An 18483-nucleotide genomic window follows, 5' to 3' on the forward strand; every position below is an offset into this window, starting at 1 on the left:
AGCCCTGACCATAAAAAATATATATATATATATATATATATATATATACAGATATTTCCAAATGAATTGTGAAGGGCAAAATTACCCCCATTTGAGAACTACTGCTTTAAAGTGTGGTGGAATACCTATTCTAATATGTCAATTGTGCTGTGGATCTTTGGCATGTTGTTTCACACCAAAACCAACCACCAGTATCCTATTTCCATTAAAAATATCTGGATTTGAATTTAAAGCATAAGATTATATATGAAGAGGTAATTAGGCCTGTAATGACTTCAATGTATGATAAGAATTTTGCCTAATAGAATGTACTTCTGAATATTGGTGAGTCTGATTACATTTGAGGTTGTATATTTCTACTAGCTGACATCTACTTTAAAAAAATTTCTTTAAAATCTTTAGAAATAGGTTTTTATTTATATGGTATTGAGCATTTTTTTACATTAAAATTCAACAAGTTATGAAAATTTCTATAAATTCAACATTCTAGGATGGAAATTCTTCATTCTCAGTGGATTAACTACAAAACAAAATAATACTTTACATTTGTAGCTCCGTATTACATACAAATCTAGAATTCTATTCAAATTATCTAAATTCTGGCTACAAAAGCTTATGATAGAAGGAATTTTAAAAAGAGTTTAACTTAAACGGGAAAAGAGAAATGTCCCCTAAAAAAGAACAGTCAGATGTGTGCCTATTTTTTAATGGCAGTCTAGTTTAACATCCAATCTCTTACCAGTGCATCCAAGTAAACATTTGTCCATTGAACTTGCTTCGCTTTGTCTCCTGCTAAAACCATAGGTCTCCCCAGAACATCCAGATATTCCTATTTATAAAAGAAAAGAAAAGAGAAAGAAGGAAAGGAAAAAAGAAAGAGGGAAAAAAGCTATGCTTCAAAACTAGAAAAGCTATGTGCTTTAAAAAACAAATTTCCACAGGGGGAAAAATAATCTAGAGTTAATGAATACAGAATCAAATTATTAACAGAGTGAATTATTTAATCCTATTTTGGGCATTTCATAAGTGGTAAGTCTCCATACTTTGAATCAACAATATTTGACTTATTTACATAATATATCTACCCCCATTTTTTCTAGCAACAATAATCAGAACATTGTTTCTCAAGGTACAGCCTATGATAAGTGAAATACATGCCTTATGAATTGTTTCATGTTGATCTAAACTATTTAAGGCACTATGATTTACTGTGTGAAATTGCACAAATTTGAAATAATAAAACAGCCACATACTTGCTTTCATATCACAGATTGTTTGGCTGGAATTCAAAACTACATTTAAACATATCAAAAAATAAATGAAATATGGTGCCAAATCTAGACATGAGACTCAAATGCAGCTGCTGTTTCATTTCAACATTCAATGTATTCAGTATTAATTTCCACAAAGGCAGTGTTATTTATCCTAAATTGTGACTTAGTCTACTTTGTAGATTCTCAGCTATGTTTAAAATTGAGAGATGGTTTTAAACAATAATTTATGAATTGAAAATAATATACATTTAAATTCACTTCATTACTAATCCTACAAAAAAATTACTCAATATACGTGTTTTCAATTGAATGAGTTAGAAAACTTGTCTCCTTGTAACTATTTTAATCAGTAAGTAGATCTTTAGGGATTATTTGAAAATAACTATGGCCTTGTATAATTTGTCAAGAATAAGTATTGTTTAACTTTTATATTGTTAAGAAATTTACTTAAGTGATCTGCAACAGAATCAAGTTCCAATAACATGAGACTGTTAGTAAATTTGATTATATTCATTATGGTGAGAAAAATAACATATTCATATTTCTATTCATGTTTTTACCTGAGTTTTGGATGTTTGAAAACACTTGGAACCTTAATGAAATAAAAATCCATCATTATGATACTCAGCATTTTAGTAAAAAATGTAACATTTTGTGTTTTTTTTTTAAATTTTCATCTATTTTTTCTATATTGAGCACATTTAAACTGGAAAAATATCTTAAACTTTGAAAAAATATTATAAGTGAGTTTCAAATAAACATACCTGAGTATTAATTCTTATTGCTCCAATTGAAGGAATTTCATAATAATAACCTGAAATACATATATGTATTTATACATATAAATATTTCATTATAATAGACAAAATTGTTTTATGTCTTTGTAGGATAAAAGGATACGTTTTTCACTGCTAAATTAAGCAAACACTGAAATATATATACAACTGACAAATTCAGAAGATGTTTGATAAATGAATATTTGCAACATATGAACAGGCTTTATGAGAAATTTTACTGAATTTCTTAGATAGTGTAAAATAAATATTCTTCTATAAAGAAGTAGGAAAAATGGCATAGTGAAATATATTTTCACTATACATATTATTAAAGATGTAGATATATAGTTTTATATATATATAATATATATATATATTATATGCATATATATTCATGCACATATTCACACACACATAAAATGTTTGCCTAAATATAACTTTCAGAATACTTCAGGTTCTTTTAGTTGCTATGGTATCACAGTTTATTTTTCAAATAACATTTTCTTTTTCTGGCCCAAAAGAAATATGGGCTCACTACACAAAATTTATCTAGGAATGTATGAGACATTTTTCAAAAAACAGTAATTTAGCAACTCAAAAACAGGCTCACATGTGTCACACTGTCATATGTTTTATAAAATTCAGATATTCTTTTATTTCTACTTTTCCATAAAAAATTATATTTGTTATATATCATTATTATTCAATACATCCTTTCATGAATTTACAATATTATGATTTCATAATTTTTTACAATATAATGCTAATGTCAAAAATGTATTATGTTTTCACTATAAAAAATGTTCAAAATCTTTTTGCCTTGAGCTGGGTGCTATTGTGCACTCCTATATAATCATAGTGATTAAGGAGGCTGAATCAGAAGAATTGCATGATTTAAGGACAGCCTCAGCAACTCAGCAAAACCCTGTCTCAAAATAAAATACTGAGGATGTAAATAAGTAGTGAAGCATTCCTGGGTAAAATCTCTGGTACACACACACACAAAAAAAAATCGTATTGCTTTGATTCCTATAAGAGTTAGGTACAACTATAGATTATTTTATATGACAATGTAAACTTAAAAAGCTACCACCCCCATTTTTTTCTTCTAATAAAACATAGTGAGGAAAACAGATAATTACCTTTATTTTCACAAGCCATCCACTGAATTGGTCCTCTGTCATAATTATGTTGACCAACTGAAAATGTGAACACTCGTACCTAGATGAATTGAAAAATAAGTATCCATTAGGCTTGAAAAAATTTAATTGAATGGCAAATAAAAATAGCTACAGCAAGACACAATAAAGTTTTTCAGTTAATTTCATATGACAAGAAAAATGTAAGCGAATAAAGAATTCAGGAGGGCACCAGAGGGAAATCACATAGCCTTCTATAAACATAGACTCCAATTGCCAAATTTAGATTAGCACTTTGGTGTCCTGCATCATATCCCAGTCCTCAGGCAGGAGCATGATTAAGCTTTCATTAGTAGAAAATGCATCTTTCAGGTCCACCTCAATTTGACCTGGTTAAACCTGTCTCACTTGGTTATATCACCCACATATAGAGAGAGTCAGGGCAAAAAAATATTTCCATATATCATAGGTAGGAAAATGTATACAGAAGGCCATGTTACTTTTAGTTGCTTAAGGCAAGTCAACTCAGTGTTGGCTACTTTCACAACATGGAACTATTTAAGATGCACACATATAATTATGATGCTACTATAAGACTTATTTTCTAGAAAAGATGGCTGACACAGATAAATAGGCAAATATGCTCCTAGCTTTTCCTAATTTCTGTGAATTGTCTATTTGAATTGACATTTTGTAATTGCTTAATCTTTTGTACATGATTACAGAGCACAAACCTCAGAGACTTCACATCTGTTTCTTTTCTTTTATTGGACTTGGCCACACAGATGACATCTTAATAATCCCTGCCCCAAACATTCATACTGGGATATTGCTGTTTCTCTTGCTAAGGTTTTATCTGAGCCACTCTTTAAGTCATTCAGGTCTGCCTTAGCTAGTAATGTAGGAAGTGATTAAGTTTTAATTAGCTCAAAATTATAAGGATAAATGACTGGATTTAGGTTAAAGGTAGAAGGGGGCTCACACTCGCCCATGCTGGCTTTCCCACTCTCATGCACACATGTTCTCTCTAGCCCTTCTTCTATCTTTAGGAATTCTCCCTCTAAGTGCAAAATTTTCATTTTCTTTATTTCTCCAATTAGGTCATTTTAGGGGGCTCTATATATTTGAAAATCATGTTAATGCTTACATAGTTGAGCCTACCCCTAAAGGGAAGTGTTTTTATAAGCAGGCTGACCACCCTAACTGTTAATTCAATTTGACTGCCATACCTTAAACAATCATCACATGAATTCAGAACAGGGGGGAAAAAATCCAGATGCTTCAGAGAGCACTTGGTTATGTCCTTTATAAGTAAGGTTGGTAAGTCAAGTTTCAGATGTTCAAACAAAGCACAGCTGTGTCTAGTTGTCACCACTAGCTGTGTCTACCGTAACCACAATAGTGTTGTGGTGAAATATTTTTCACAAGATACTTTACAGTGTAAAGAATTAAATGAGTATGACTAAGTGAATTATGTCTATGTCTCTGGAAGGTAAGCACTTCTAAAAACTGAAAGGCTATACACTTAGACCCCCACTGTGAGACTATTTTGATTAATGTTATCATTCAAATAGTCCAAATAAACATTTAACTTTTAAAAAATATCCAGTAGAAAAAGACTGATTGCTTTGTTTTATTACAAAAGTTTCACCTAACCCTCATATGTTTGCCTACATGGAGCCTTCAGAAGTTGTCAAAATTAAGGAATTTGGGATCAGAGCTGGGTGTCTATCCTGTCACATTTAATTACAAAATTTTAAGCATCCTAAACTGTACCCCCCCCCTTTGTTCTTTTTCTCACATAGGTTCTTGGTTATTTAGATGTTAACTAAACATTTAAATGTAAGCCGATCATTAACTGATTGAATGCCTTGCTTATTATATGTGTTCAACTTGTACCTCTTTTCTCAATTTTTCACTTACCTTGCTGCAGACATTTTAATAACCATTTTTTTCTGAAAAAAAAATTTCTCCCAGTAGATACTAAAAATCTTAAGAATAAAAATGTACTCTTATAATGTTTGCAACTGTCTTACCATTAAAGTATTTACAAAATCTATCATATCTGTTTATTTTTCCCCAAGTTTATATATACACATACATATACACTTAAAAATTTTATAAACTATAGATTATCTTAGAATGTTCTGATATTATTTTATTAAATATATGTATACTTTCATTACTGGAAATTGAACCATGGCTTCTTACATGCTAGGTAGGTATCACTGAATACATGCCCAGCCCATTTGACTTTTTTAAGACAGAGTGTCCCCAAGTTGTCCAGTTTGGCTTTATATTTGAAATCATCTTCATCAGACTCCTGAGTCACTGGGATTACAGGGGTGCACTACAACACCCAGCTATAAATGTATATTTAGTTGAGAAAAAGTTAAGTGTATGTCACTCAAAACTTGGCATCTACAATAGTGCCTTACACATATTCTTTATACCACCATGAAAATCAATACACAAATATTTCATTCCCAGGTGCTGTATCTTAGCTAAATTTGTCTTTGTTAATATATGTTAGCTAATTATGTAGTCAAAAACTTTAAGTCCACTGATTTCATAAAAATGTACATTACATATTTTATAGTGCATGTAGATAATGAATTGGCAAAATTTAGAAGACTCTGCATGCACTGATTTTTTTCACTTGGAATTACAAATGGCTTCATTTCTCCTGATGTGTACTATATTACTGCCACCCTGTGGAGCAGTCAATGAACTACTGAACTCTGAAAATTTAGATGCCCAAATCTAGAGATGACTATTATTCCCACCTTCAGGGGCTTTCCACTTCTTTAAATTTGTAATTCTTATTTATCCAAAATTTTGGAGAAATGGGAAATAAAGTCAACCCTTGAAATATGCACAATTTAAAATTTAAGGTAAATTTAATTCTCAAAGATGGGGTATAAATGCAGAGCTTTTTTAGTGCATTTGTATTGTTCTGTACAAAAACAAAAAGATATATAAAATATCTCAAAACACTAAATCAGTAGTCAGTCACACAAGCTGAATATTTTATCTGAACTTTCAAGTATAAACTACCTACTTTAGACTATGCCTATATCATGGCAGACTCAACTTCTGCTGAGGGAAATTTATTTAGTTCATGTCTAGTAGCACATTTATAATCATATAACAAAAGCACACTGGGAATTTCCAAGTGAAATATTCATATTCAGTTATAAGTTTCTCAGCTAGTGTGATTTTAAATTGGCTCTTATTTTAAAGGGTGTACTTCTGTGAAGTTTTCATCACAGGGTCACATATTAGACATACATGATCCACTGTAAATGGCTTTCACATATATTTTTCATAATGCGCAGAGCCCAGGGCTTTAACAGAGGTAATGTGGGAAAACAGCATTGAATAAATATCGAATTGAGATAAAAAAAAAATTCCAAGATAAAAGAATTCCAACTTAGTATCTATTATAGTACTATACATATAAATGGAAATATTAAATGAAAGGAAATTGAATAAACAAAATGAGTAGTTTCTCATTTTACAGAGACTAAAGACAAGTTCTCTTCTCTGTACTGTATATTAGTCAGTTCATAATGATATTTAGGAAGAGCACACTGAAGCTGGACTTATAGGCATCTCACACTTTGGAATTTGGGTAGTTTCATTATACTTAGAGTAAATATCTAATCTTTTTTTTAAGTACATTTGCTTGCTGGAGTTAAGTAAAAAAACTTAGGCAAAATGTAAGGACATTTATTACACTTATAGCATCCACATGCTCTGTTATTCCTAGAGAATACAAAAATCTTGTAACTCTCAACTCACCCTTAGGTGTAAAAGTATATTCACTGAAGTAACAATAATTTTGGGGTAGATAAGATTAGGCAAATTAAAAAACCAGTCATTATTAGTTGTAAATTTATATAGTTTACCCTTAGTTGTTTAAAAATAATTTTTTTCTCTGAACATAATAATTCCAATAATTCAAAGTATATGAGTCTGGACTACTTGTTTCAAAAATAACCTTAATTTTCAGTAAATTTGGATTATTTAAAATACACTACTTGTTTATTCCATATAAGCCATTAGTTCACAAATTTACACTATGTTTCTGACTTTTGCTAATCTGTTTTATAACTTGTTTTGTCTCATTTGTTGAATACTAAAATACTTTTCTTCAATTAAGAGTTTTCCAAAGCCACAGGGTCAACCTATTTTAAAAAGTCCTAAGAATTTTCTTCCCAGCAGAACTCAGTTACTGGAAACTGTCACCTCAACAATTATCAGTTACCCAGAGTTCAAGTTTAATTTACAACAGGCAAATCTCCAAAGAATAATGGAAGTGAGTCTATGAAGAAAGGAAGCCAGTAAAACTAAAATAAAAGCTTCAGCTATTGAGACATGTTAGAAAAATGATGTCAGAGAAGGGCTGTATTAATCTACTCTATGCACTAAAATTTTTGGTATTAAGCCTATCAAAATATTAGACAGGACTGAATGTTTCAAGAGAAAATTCTACAGTGGTCTCTTTAATTTACACACGTACTCAACCCCAGAGTGCTTGATTAGCCCACATCTCTAGTTTTATTACATTATACAATAAAGGAAAATGTCCAAATTCTTGTGTCACCATTTATTTTAAAAGCCCAAAATGATCTGAAAGGTAATTGCAACCTACAAAGTTCTGACTATCTCTCTTAGGCTGTTGAAGCTGTGAGGAATGTATCCCAGAGGGGTGAAGCCCAGCTGCCTGACTAGAAGGCAGGCTCCCAGGTGGACAAATGATGATCAGCACACACAGATGAAAGACACAGACAGATGACCAGCCAGGCTCATTCTATATGAGGGTATGAAATTTAGGCTATCAATGAAATTCTTGACTCTGCCACATAGTTGTTGTTGATTTTCAACAAGTTACTTAACTTCTGTAATTTGGGCTTTCATATTTCCAAAATGGGGACAATGATGATGATGATACTTTTAATCAGATGAGCATTCCAGTCATAAAAAATAAAGGTTGTATTTATAACACATAAAAACTATAAGCTCCATGAATTTTAGCTACCATAATGAAGATGATAGTGATGATGATGACTACAAAGTTCCAGAATTCAATGATGTAATATTTTCTATTTGTGGAACATTAATCTTTCCTACCTCAAAAAGATCTACAGACCCTAGGCTTAATAGAAGAAAAAGTATGTCCTAATGTTCATCATGTCAGATTAGGCCCTAACTTCCTTAACAAGACTTGTTTAGAGTGCGAGAAATAAAATCAAAAATCAATAAATGGGATGGTTTCAAACTAAAAAGCTTCTTCTCAGCAAAGGAAACAATAAGGTGAAGAGAGAGCCGACATTTTGGGAGCAAATTTTTGCTACACGCACTTTAGATAGAGCACTAATCTCCAGGATATATAAAGAACTTGAAAAACTTAACACCCCCCAAAAAAAAAAACCCAACAAACAATTCAATCAATAAAGGGCTAAAGAACTGAGCAGACAATTCTCAAAAGAAGATATACAATCGATAAACAAATATATGAAAAAAATGTTAAACATATCTAGTAATTAGAGAAATGCAAGTCAAAACAGAGTCTAAGATTTCATATGACTCCAGTCAGAAAGGCAGTTAACATGAATACAAGCAACAATAAGTGTTGGCAAGAATGTGGGGGAAAAGGCACACTCATTCATTGCTGTTGCAACTGCAAACTGGTGCAGCCAATCTGGAAAGCAGTATGAAACTAGTATAGAAAGCAGTATAGAAAACTTGGAATAGAACCACCATTTGACCCAGCTATCCCATTCCTTGGTCTATACCCAAAGGACTTAAAAACAGCATACTACAGTGACATTGCCACATCAATGTTTATAGCAGCACAATTCACAATAGCCAAACTGTAGAACCAACTGAGATGCCCTTCAATAGATGAATGGGTAAAGAAATTGTGGTATATATACACAATGGAATATTACTCAGTAACAAAAGATAATAAAATTATGGTATTTGCAGGTAAATTAATATCATGCTAAGAAAATTAAGTCAATCCTTAAAAAAAAAGGCTAAATGTTTTCTCTGATAAGCGAAGGCTAATCCATAATGCTGGGGGCGGGGGGCGCAGGCATGAGATGAATGGAGGAACTTTAAATTGGCCAAAGGGGAGGGTGGAGAAGGGAGGGGGCATGGGGATAGGAAATATGGTGGAATTAGATGGACACCATTACCCTAGGTACATGCATGATTGCATGAATGGTATGACCCTACTTAGTGTACAATCAAAAAAGTGAAAAATTATGCTCTATTTGTGTACAATGAATCAAAGACCATTCTGCTGTCATGTATAACTAATTACATAAATAAATAAATAAATAAATACATAGATAGATAGATAGATAGATAGATATAACATATTTTTAGAGAAGCAGATTGGACTGAGTTTATTGTTTAGTAACAAATTACAATGTCAAGGGGAAAATATTATTTAAATATTGTTGTGTCTACATAAGATAGATTTACTTGAAGTGTCCAAAGTTCTGACAGAGGCAAGAATTTAATCTGTTTGTTCAATGTATTCAAATAAATAAATAACATAAAACTACTGTTTAAAAAGAAAACAAAACACAGTTGTCACATGGGATTTTGCATATGCCGCCTTAAAGAACCCAGCTAATATTTTTTCTCACATTTTATATATGCATATATAATGTGAGTACATGCTTTGGGATTGCAGGGGTTTTTAAATTTACTAACAACTATAATGGATGCCCCTCACATGTTAAGGCAATACAGAAGTAAGGTCAGAATTTCTTTTTTTCTATGTAGATTTATTGTGCTTGATAAAGAAGGAATAAGCTATGAGCACATTGCATTTTCAAGCAATTTGTAGCTTTGTAAAGACCATCATCAGCTGAGATGTTTAAGGCACACAGGGATTCATTTCAGATAATCTACTTTTATAATGACAAAATATTATACTTATGCTGATAATCAGAGTACGCAGAAAAATCATTTTAGAATGATTAGTGTGAAAGGAAAGGTGCCATCAATCCAGTCATTTCTTATGTCTGTATTTTCAAGATGCTATATGAAGAGTGGAATATCCTATCAGTTTTACCTCATGTTCCCACTGTGCACAGTTCTTGATGAGAAGAGAAGGCAGCATAGAAACAGAAGGACAGATCATCTCTACTGAAAACTTTGTAACACAAAACAATGGCTATTCCATGTCAAGATGATATAATTGTGCCTAAAATTTGTACTTTCTGCACTCTAAAGTTAATTTATCATTCATTTTCTTTGTGCCTAAGGTAAGTTCACTGTGCCTAAGATTTGCTTTAGATACTAAATTAAGAAGTCTTTAAAATACATGAATGTAATATTATTAAAATGTATCAGAGTGAGGAAAGAGTTTTCAACATAAATTTTAAGAGAAAAAAATGTAAACGAATGCTGTCAACAAACAAGGACACACACACATGCATATAAATGTGCACTAAACATGCCTTTAAATTGATAGCCTCTCCACTATGAGGGTCAGCTGCATTGTTCTCAGCTCTACAGTGACTTCAGGAAAGCCAATACATATCATTTTTATAAGTAAGGGTAGAGCATCTATTCTAAAGCCAAAAATCTCGGAAACTGTTGAAATTGTGAAAATACCTGAAATGAAAGTTCTTAGATGCAATGCATTTGTTAAATAATATTAACTACTTTACATGTTACATGCCCTTCATTATCATGTTTCAACATTCCTTTCTAAGACTTCATTTTTGCCTGATGCAAAAGTCAGGCAGAGAACTAGCAGAGGATGCGATGAATTATTTCCTGCGAGTTGTTTTTCTTACTGTCTGTGGAAAAAGTGTTAATGTTCACTCTGACTATGGTATGCAGCCATTTGGAACTTGGATTAGACTTTTATAGACTGTAGGATATTTCTCTTTTTATTTGGAAGTAATACAGGAAAGATTTTCTCATAATTTAAAAAATTCTTTAAAATCAAATGAGTTAATGACAATACATATTGTTAGTTATAACTTTAGCTATGCAATCTTTATTTTGAAAATTATTGCATATCTATCACATGGCTTTTTTCCCATTTGTTCTTCTTACTCAGTTTACTAGGTATTTTGAAATTCTCTTTTTGTTAATTTTAAATGCCTCTTTTTTCATGAATTGAAAACTAAGTAAAGAACCAAAGAACTATTTCCTAGCTGGACAGGTAATCTTAAGTGTGTATTGCTAAGCAACCTCTTTGCGAGTATACGGAAAATCAAATATATTTAATTTTGCTAGTCCTGGGAATTATCTTTCAACTCTGTGTCTGGTTTTACTTTTCTTTTTCATTTGTTTGGACTTTATGATAGAGTTCATTTTGGTTTTGGCACCATTTTTGAGGAGGTCTTGTACACATGGTTGAGCCCTGAGAAATGGTACTGTTGCAGGTAAAGATTAAAAAGTGAATGTGCTTTAATTTGGAACAGCTGTGTGAAGAGATTAACATGGATTCAGATTTAAAGCTGTACCTATCTATAATCAGGTAGATTAATTCCCAAGAGCAGTGCATTCCACATAAGAACCCAAACATTTTGTTCTAATTCTTGAAACTTTTGGCTTCATTAAATTTTGCTATGTATCTACAGGCTCATTCAGCAGTATTTCAGATAAACCTCATCACACCTCCCTTGGTTGCTCGGGATGATATTTGATTCATCTGGATGAAAAATGAATGTAAATGAATCATTCAACAGCTGAATGAATGTGAAAGGAGAGACTTGGGGAAAAGTAGAATTCAGACAGTAGTTTTCAGATTTTATAAAAATACATGTGACTTTTTTTTGTGTGTGTGTGCCAGGGATTGAACCCAGGGGCACCTATCCACTTAGCAACATACCCAGACATTTTTATATTTTATTTTGAAACAAGGTCTTGCTAAATTCTTGGGGCCTCCCTATATTGCTGAGGCTGGCTTTGAAGTCACAATCCATCTGCCTCATCCTCATGAGTTACTGGGATTGCAGATGTGCACCACTGGACCTGGCTCACATCGTTTTATGACTATAATTTGTATATATTTTTAAAATTTTTATTTTATTATGGTAAGAACACATAAGACCTACCCTTTTAGCATTTTTAAGTATATAATACATTATTTTATTGCAAATACAATGTTGCACAGCTGATCTCTGGAGCTTATTCATCTTGCTTTACTGTAACTTTATACTTGTTGATTAGAAACATCCTTTCTCCCCCTCTCCTCAGCCCCTGGCAGCTAACATTCCACTCTTTGATGGTATGAATTTGACTATTTTCAGATTCTCATGTAAGTGAAAAAATATAATATTTATCTCTTTATCAATGGTTTATTTTACTTAGCATAATATCTTCAAAATTTAACCCTATCATCACATAGAATTTAATTCTGTGTTAAGGCTAAATGATACACACACACACACACACACACACACACACACACACACATTTTCTTTACCCATTTAACTGGCAATAGATGGTTAGGGTATTTCCCCAACTGAACTATACTGAATAGTGCTGCAATGAACACAAAAGTGTTCTTAAAGACCATAATTTCAATTCTTGTCTATACATTCCAAGAAATCAGATGCCTTGGTGATTTAGTAATTCTGTTTTTAATTCTTTGGGAAACTTCTGATTGTTTTTCATAGTGGCTAATCATGTTCTCTTTTCTTCAGCATCATACAAAGGATTCAATTTCTCTACAACTTTTCCAATACTGTTGTCTTTTTGTTTCTTTGATAACTGTTATCATAATAGATGTGAAATGATATCTCATTGTGAGTTTGATTAGCCCTGATGACCAATAACATTGGCAGTTTCTTAATAGATTTGTGGGTAACTTGTAGATCTTCCTTGAAGAAATGTCTAATTGAAGTTCTTAGTCCATTTTTTTCAACGGAGCTATTATTTTTATTTTTGTTTTGTTTTGTTATTGAGTATTAGGAATTCCATATATATTTTATATATTAACATCTTATAAGACAAAGGGTTTGCAAATATTCTCCCATTCTGTAGGTCAGGTTTTGACTCTATTAATTGTTTCTTTTGCTGTGCAGAAGCATTGATAGAGTTTCATGTTTAATTTTGATTTTATTGCCTGGATTTTGTTGTCATACTCATTAAATCACTACATCCATTTAAGACATATAAGTCTTTAACCCATCTGGGGTTGAATTTTCAGTATGGTGTTAGATAAGGATCGAACTTTATTTTTTTGCTTTTGGTTATATAGCTTCCCCAATATTTGTTAAAGAGACAACAAACATTTCCTCATGTGTATTTCTGACAGTGTTGTCAAAAATCAGTTGACCATATAGTCATGAACTTTACTTCTGGGCACTCCATTCTGTTTCATCTATCTGTCTGTCCTTACTCTAGTAATATTCTGTTGTAGTGACTGTAGTTTTGCACTATATCAGGAAGAGGGAAGCCTCCAGCTTTGCTTTTTGGTCTAAGACTGAGCTGGTGATTTATGGTCTTCTGTGGTTCCACAGGAATCATAGAATTGATTTTCTCTATTTCTCTAAAAAAATTAAAAAATGGCATTGGGATTCTGACAAAGATTGCATTGAACCTGGAGCTAACTTTCAGTACTATGAGCATTTTAACAATATTGAGGTAGTAACCACTGAACCACATCCTCAGCCCCTTTTCGAACATCTTCTTTAGAGACAGAGTCTCTCTGAGTTGCTAAGTGCCTCATTAATCTGCTGGGGCTGGCTTTGAACTCAGGATCATCCTCCCTCAGCCTCCTGAGTTGCTGGGATTAAAGGCATACACCATCATGCCTGGCAATATTGAGTTTTCTAATCCACCAACATGGGATGCTTTTCAATTTCTATGTCTTCTTTAATTTCTTCATAGTTTCCATAATTTCTGTTTCAGATAGTTCATCACTAGAGTACAGAAACCCAACTAACATTTGTATGTTGATTTTGCATCCTGCAACTTAACTGAATTTAATAGTTCTATCAGGTTTTTTCCTGTACATTTTTTGAGTCTTTAAACTTTTCCATATATAAAATCATGCCATCCTGCAAACAGAAACAATTTCCTCCCGCTATTAAACTGTAGTTTCACTCGTGTATGATTTCAATTCTTTGATCACTTTCAAATGCACATAGGCTCAAAAGCACAGAGTGTTTCAAAGTGTTAAAAAAAATTTTCATCAGAACTGTATCCCATCACACACAACATTTTATCTGTTAAACATCTGAGTATATTAATTCATATTTCAATCTTTTAACACATAAAAAATTATATTTTAACACATAAATAACACATAAACTTTATATTGTATGTGTTTTCCTCAAACACTACAATATAATCCAGTAAAGTCAGTGATAAGCCACATCTTTCAAAGTGGTAAAAATTCTAAAGTGAAAATCAATGTGAAAAGCTGGTTATGGTGCAGGCCTCTAATTCCAGCAACTAAGGAAGTTGAGGCAAGAAGATCCTGAGTTCAAGGCCAGCCAGGGCAACATAGTGAGTCACCATCTCATTAAAAGAAAAAAATGGGGGGAGTAAAGCAAAGCAAATCGACATTCTATCCTGAAGTTTTCTTGTGGATAAATGCATACTTTTTTGTTGGAATTTTTGAAACACAAGAAATATAATATCTGACCATTTTTAATGGATTTCCAGCCTTTTAAGAAAGAAGGTTGAGAATGATTGTCTAATTATAAAACGTGTATGATGAGAAAAGTGACATAAACTGATAAGGAATTGTTAGAAAAGATATAGTTTTGATGGAAGTTGATCACTGTGTCAACAGGTTCTACTAGATCCCTCTTGCTACAATGCTTTCCTCTTGTAGCAAAACAAACACTGAAATAAATATATTCCAATTACAAAACACTTATATTCATTACTTATTGGTATCACAATCTCTTAAAATATTATGCCTATAAAAGGATTGACCTTAAATCTTTCCCTAAAATGCAACAGTTTTAAAATCATATGCATTTTTCTTGCAGGGGGGAGGGGCACATATATGAACTCTCTTTGAAGTGTTTTAGGAAAGTTAAGTATCACTACTGTGTTTTATAATTAAATGATATAATACTTTTACACAGGAAGAGCTTAAATTGTTGCTGTTTCTCCATTCTCTTCTGATTTCTCTCTTTGTATAACATTTTCCTATTTAAAATTGATGTATAAAGGCCAACATCATTCTAAATGGAGAAAAATTGAAGGCATTCCCTCTAAAAACTGGAACAAGAAAGGGATGTCCTCTTTCATGACTTCTATTTAACATAGTTCTTGAAACTAAAGGGATACACATAGGAAAAGAGAAACTCAAATTGGCACTATTTGCTGATGATGTGATTCTATACCTAGAAGACCCTAAAAGTTCCACCAGAAAACTTCTAACTAGTAAATGAATTCAGCAAAGTAGCAGGATATAAAACTAACACCCATAAATCAAAGGCATTTCTATATATCAGTGATAAATCCTCAGAAAGGGAAATGAGGAAAACTATCCTCATTAAAATAGCCTCAAAAAAATAAATAAAATACTTAACAAAAGAGGTGAATGATTTATATAATGAAAATTACAGAACCCTGAAGAAAGAAATCAAAGAAGATCTTAGCAGATGGAAAGATCTACTTGCTCTTGGATAGGAAGAATTAATATTAACAAAATGACCATATTTCCAAAAGCACTATACAGATTTAATGCAATTCTGATCTAAATTCCAATGACATTCCTCATAGAAATAGAAACAGCAATCATGAAATTCATCTGGAAAAATAAGAGACCCAAAATAGCTAAAGCAATCCTTAGCAAGAAGAGTGAAGCAGATGGCATCACTATATCAGACCTTAAACTATTCTACAGAGCAATAATAACAAAAACAGCATGGTATTGGCACCAAAACAGACTGGCAGAGCAATGGTACAGAATAGAGGACACAGAGACTAATCCACAAAATCACAATTATCTCATACTAGACAAAGGTGTCAAAAACATGCATTAGAGAAAAGACAGCCTCTTCAACAAATGGTGCTGAAAAAACTGGAAATCCATATGCAACAAAATGAAATTAAATCCCTATCTCTCACCATGCACAAAACTCAAAATGAATCAAGGACTTAGGAATACAATCAGAGACCTTGTGTCTAATAGAAGAAAAAGTAGGTCCTAATATCCATCAAGTGGGATTAGGCCCCAACTTCCTTAATAAGACTCCTGTGGCACAAGAATTAAAATCAAGAATCAATAAATGGGATGGAATCAAACTAAAAAGTTTCTTCTCAGCAAAAGAAACAATCTGTGAGGTGAACAGAGTGCCTACATCTTGAGAGAAAATCTTTACATCTCACACATCAGATAGAGCACTAATCTCAAGGGTATATAAAGAATCAAAAAGTTAAACACCAAAAAATATAATAACCCAATCAATCAATAGGCCAAGGACTTGAACAGACACTTCCCAGAAGATGATATGCAGTCAATCAACAAATATATGGAAAAATGTTCATCATTGCTACCAATTAGAGAAATGCAAATCAAAACCACTCTTGTCAGAATGGCAGCTATTATGAAGACAAACAACAATAAGTGTTGGCAAGGATGTGGGGAAAAAGGCACACTCATACACTGCTGGTGGGACTGCAAATTGGTGCAGCCAATATGGAAAGCAGTATAAAGATTTCTTGGAAAATTGGGAATGGAACCACCATTTGACCCAGCTATTCCTCTCCTCAGTCTATACCCAAAGGACTTAAAAACAGCATACTACAGGGACACAGCCACATCAATGTTTATAGCAGCACAATTCACAATAGCTAAACTGTGAAACCAACCTAGATGCCCTTCAATAGATGAATAGATTAAAAAATGTGATATATATATATATATATATATATATATATACACACACACACACACACACACACACACACACAATGGAACATTACTCAGCAATAAAAGAAAATAAAATCATGCATTTGAAGGTAAATGGAAGGAGTTAAAGAAGATAATGCTAAGTGAAGTTAGCCAATCCCAAAAAAACAAATGCCAAATGTTTTCTCTGATATAAGGAGGCTGACTCATGGTGGAGTAGGGTGAGGGAGCATGAGAGGAATGGATGAATTCTAGATAGCACAGGGGTTGGAGGGGAAGGGAGGGGCATGGGGTTAGAAATGATGGTAGAATGTGATGATCATTATTATCCAAAGTACATGATGAAGACCTGAATTGGTGTGAATATACTTTGTGTACAACCAGAGATATGAAAAAATGTGCTCTATATGTGTAATACGAATTGTAATGCATTCTGCTGACATATATAGATTTTAAAAAATGAAAAATAATAAAATAAAATTGATGCATAAGAATCAAATAGGAGCAATAAGTCCAAATTATTTTACTGACATATTAGTCAGATACCACTTGTGTGTCTTATGAAAATATTATATTTCACAACCCATAGTTCATGCTACTTTACAGTTGGGACTAAATGTTTTCAAACAAAAAGGTTCACCTTACTAAGATTACCACTTTCTCTTTTAACAACCACCTAAACATTAAAATAAAAATATTATATAATTACACTCACTTTTTTATCTTTATTGTATTTGGCAAATATCTCCTGGGCTCTCTCTTCTCCTCCATCCGTGAACAACATGATAATCTTATTGCAGTTGGCTCTGGAAACATTATACTGTTAAAACAAAACAATTGCCCGTTGTTGATAATGAAGGACATGGAAAATAAACCAATACGGAAAGAGCGTGCAGAGACTGCTAGTAATGAGGGAAATGTCTGCTCAGTAAATAGATTCTAAAAACCTGTTCCTGGGCCAGGCAGATGTCACTACCTCACTTCTTCCACATCTTGGATCAGATGTTACCCCATCTGTGAGACTTTCCTATATTAATTTGCAAGCTCCCTCCTAGACTATATTTCTCTTGATATCATTTTATATTCTTTTACAGATAGTATATATTTTATTTATCTGTGTGCTTATTGGTGGATTCTCCCAATAGAATGTACACTCTACAAAATCAGGACATTTTTTTTTTCATTCTGTGTTGTTTCTTTGTCTACAAGAATATCTGGCTCTTAATAATCCCTCAGCGACTGAATAATAGATGGACTTTAAGTTAATAAATGCACATGTTAATTTTATGACCCTACGATTTTATAGCAGAAACAAGGAAGTAATATTAAAATATGAAAACCTTTTCAGTGTAATTGCAATCTATTTCCACGTAATTCTTCCTTCTTCCCTCCTCATTCTATTTTTTTAAATTACATTTCTAAAGGACAAA

The 18483-nt window shown here is 32.4% G+C and overlaps 1 protein-coding gene across 3 annotated transcripts in view; it reads right to left on the reverse strand.

The window, feature by feature from the left end:
* The window catches only part of Cacna2d1 (calcium voltage-gated channel auxiliary subunit alpha2delta 1), a 465343-nt gene that overhangs the window by 66673 nt on the left and 380187 nt on the right, over positions 1 to 18483 (reverse strand). For 2 of the 3 annotated variants that reach the window (XM_027926328.2, XM_027926327.2), the window contains exons 12-15: positions 17769 to 17873; positions 3193 to 3271; positions 2039 to 2088; positions 740 to 829 (exon numbers count right to left, since the gene is read on the reverse strand). In XM_027926328.2, coding sequence (XP_027782129.1) covers positions 740 to 829; positions 2039 to 2088; positions 3193 to 3271; positions 17769 to 17873 — 324 coding nt within the window. Of the gene's footprint in view, positions 1 to 739; positions 830 to 1834; positions 1867 to 2038; positions 2089 to 3192; positions 3272 to 17768; positions 17874 to 18483 lie in introns of all 3 variants that reach the window. The other variant, XR_011707765.1, reaches the window with a different exon arrangement.

The sequence above is a fragment of the Marmota flaviventris genome, chromosome 1, assembly GCF_047511675.1.
Source record: "Marmota flaviventris isolate mMarFla1 chromosome 1, mMarFla1.hap1, whole genome shotgun sequence".
NCBI classification, from domain to species: domain Eukaryota; kingdom Metazoa; phylum Chordata; class Mammalia; order Rodentia; family Sciuridae; genus Marmota; species Marmota flaviventris.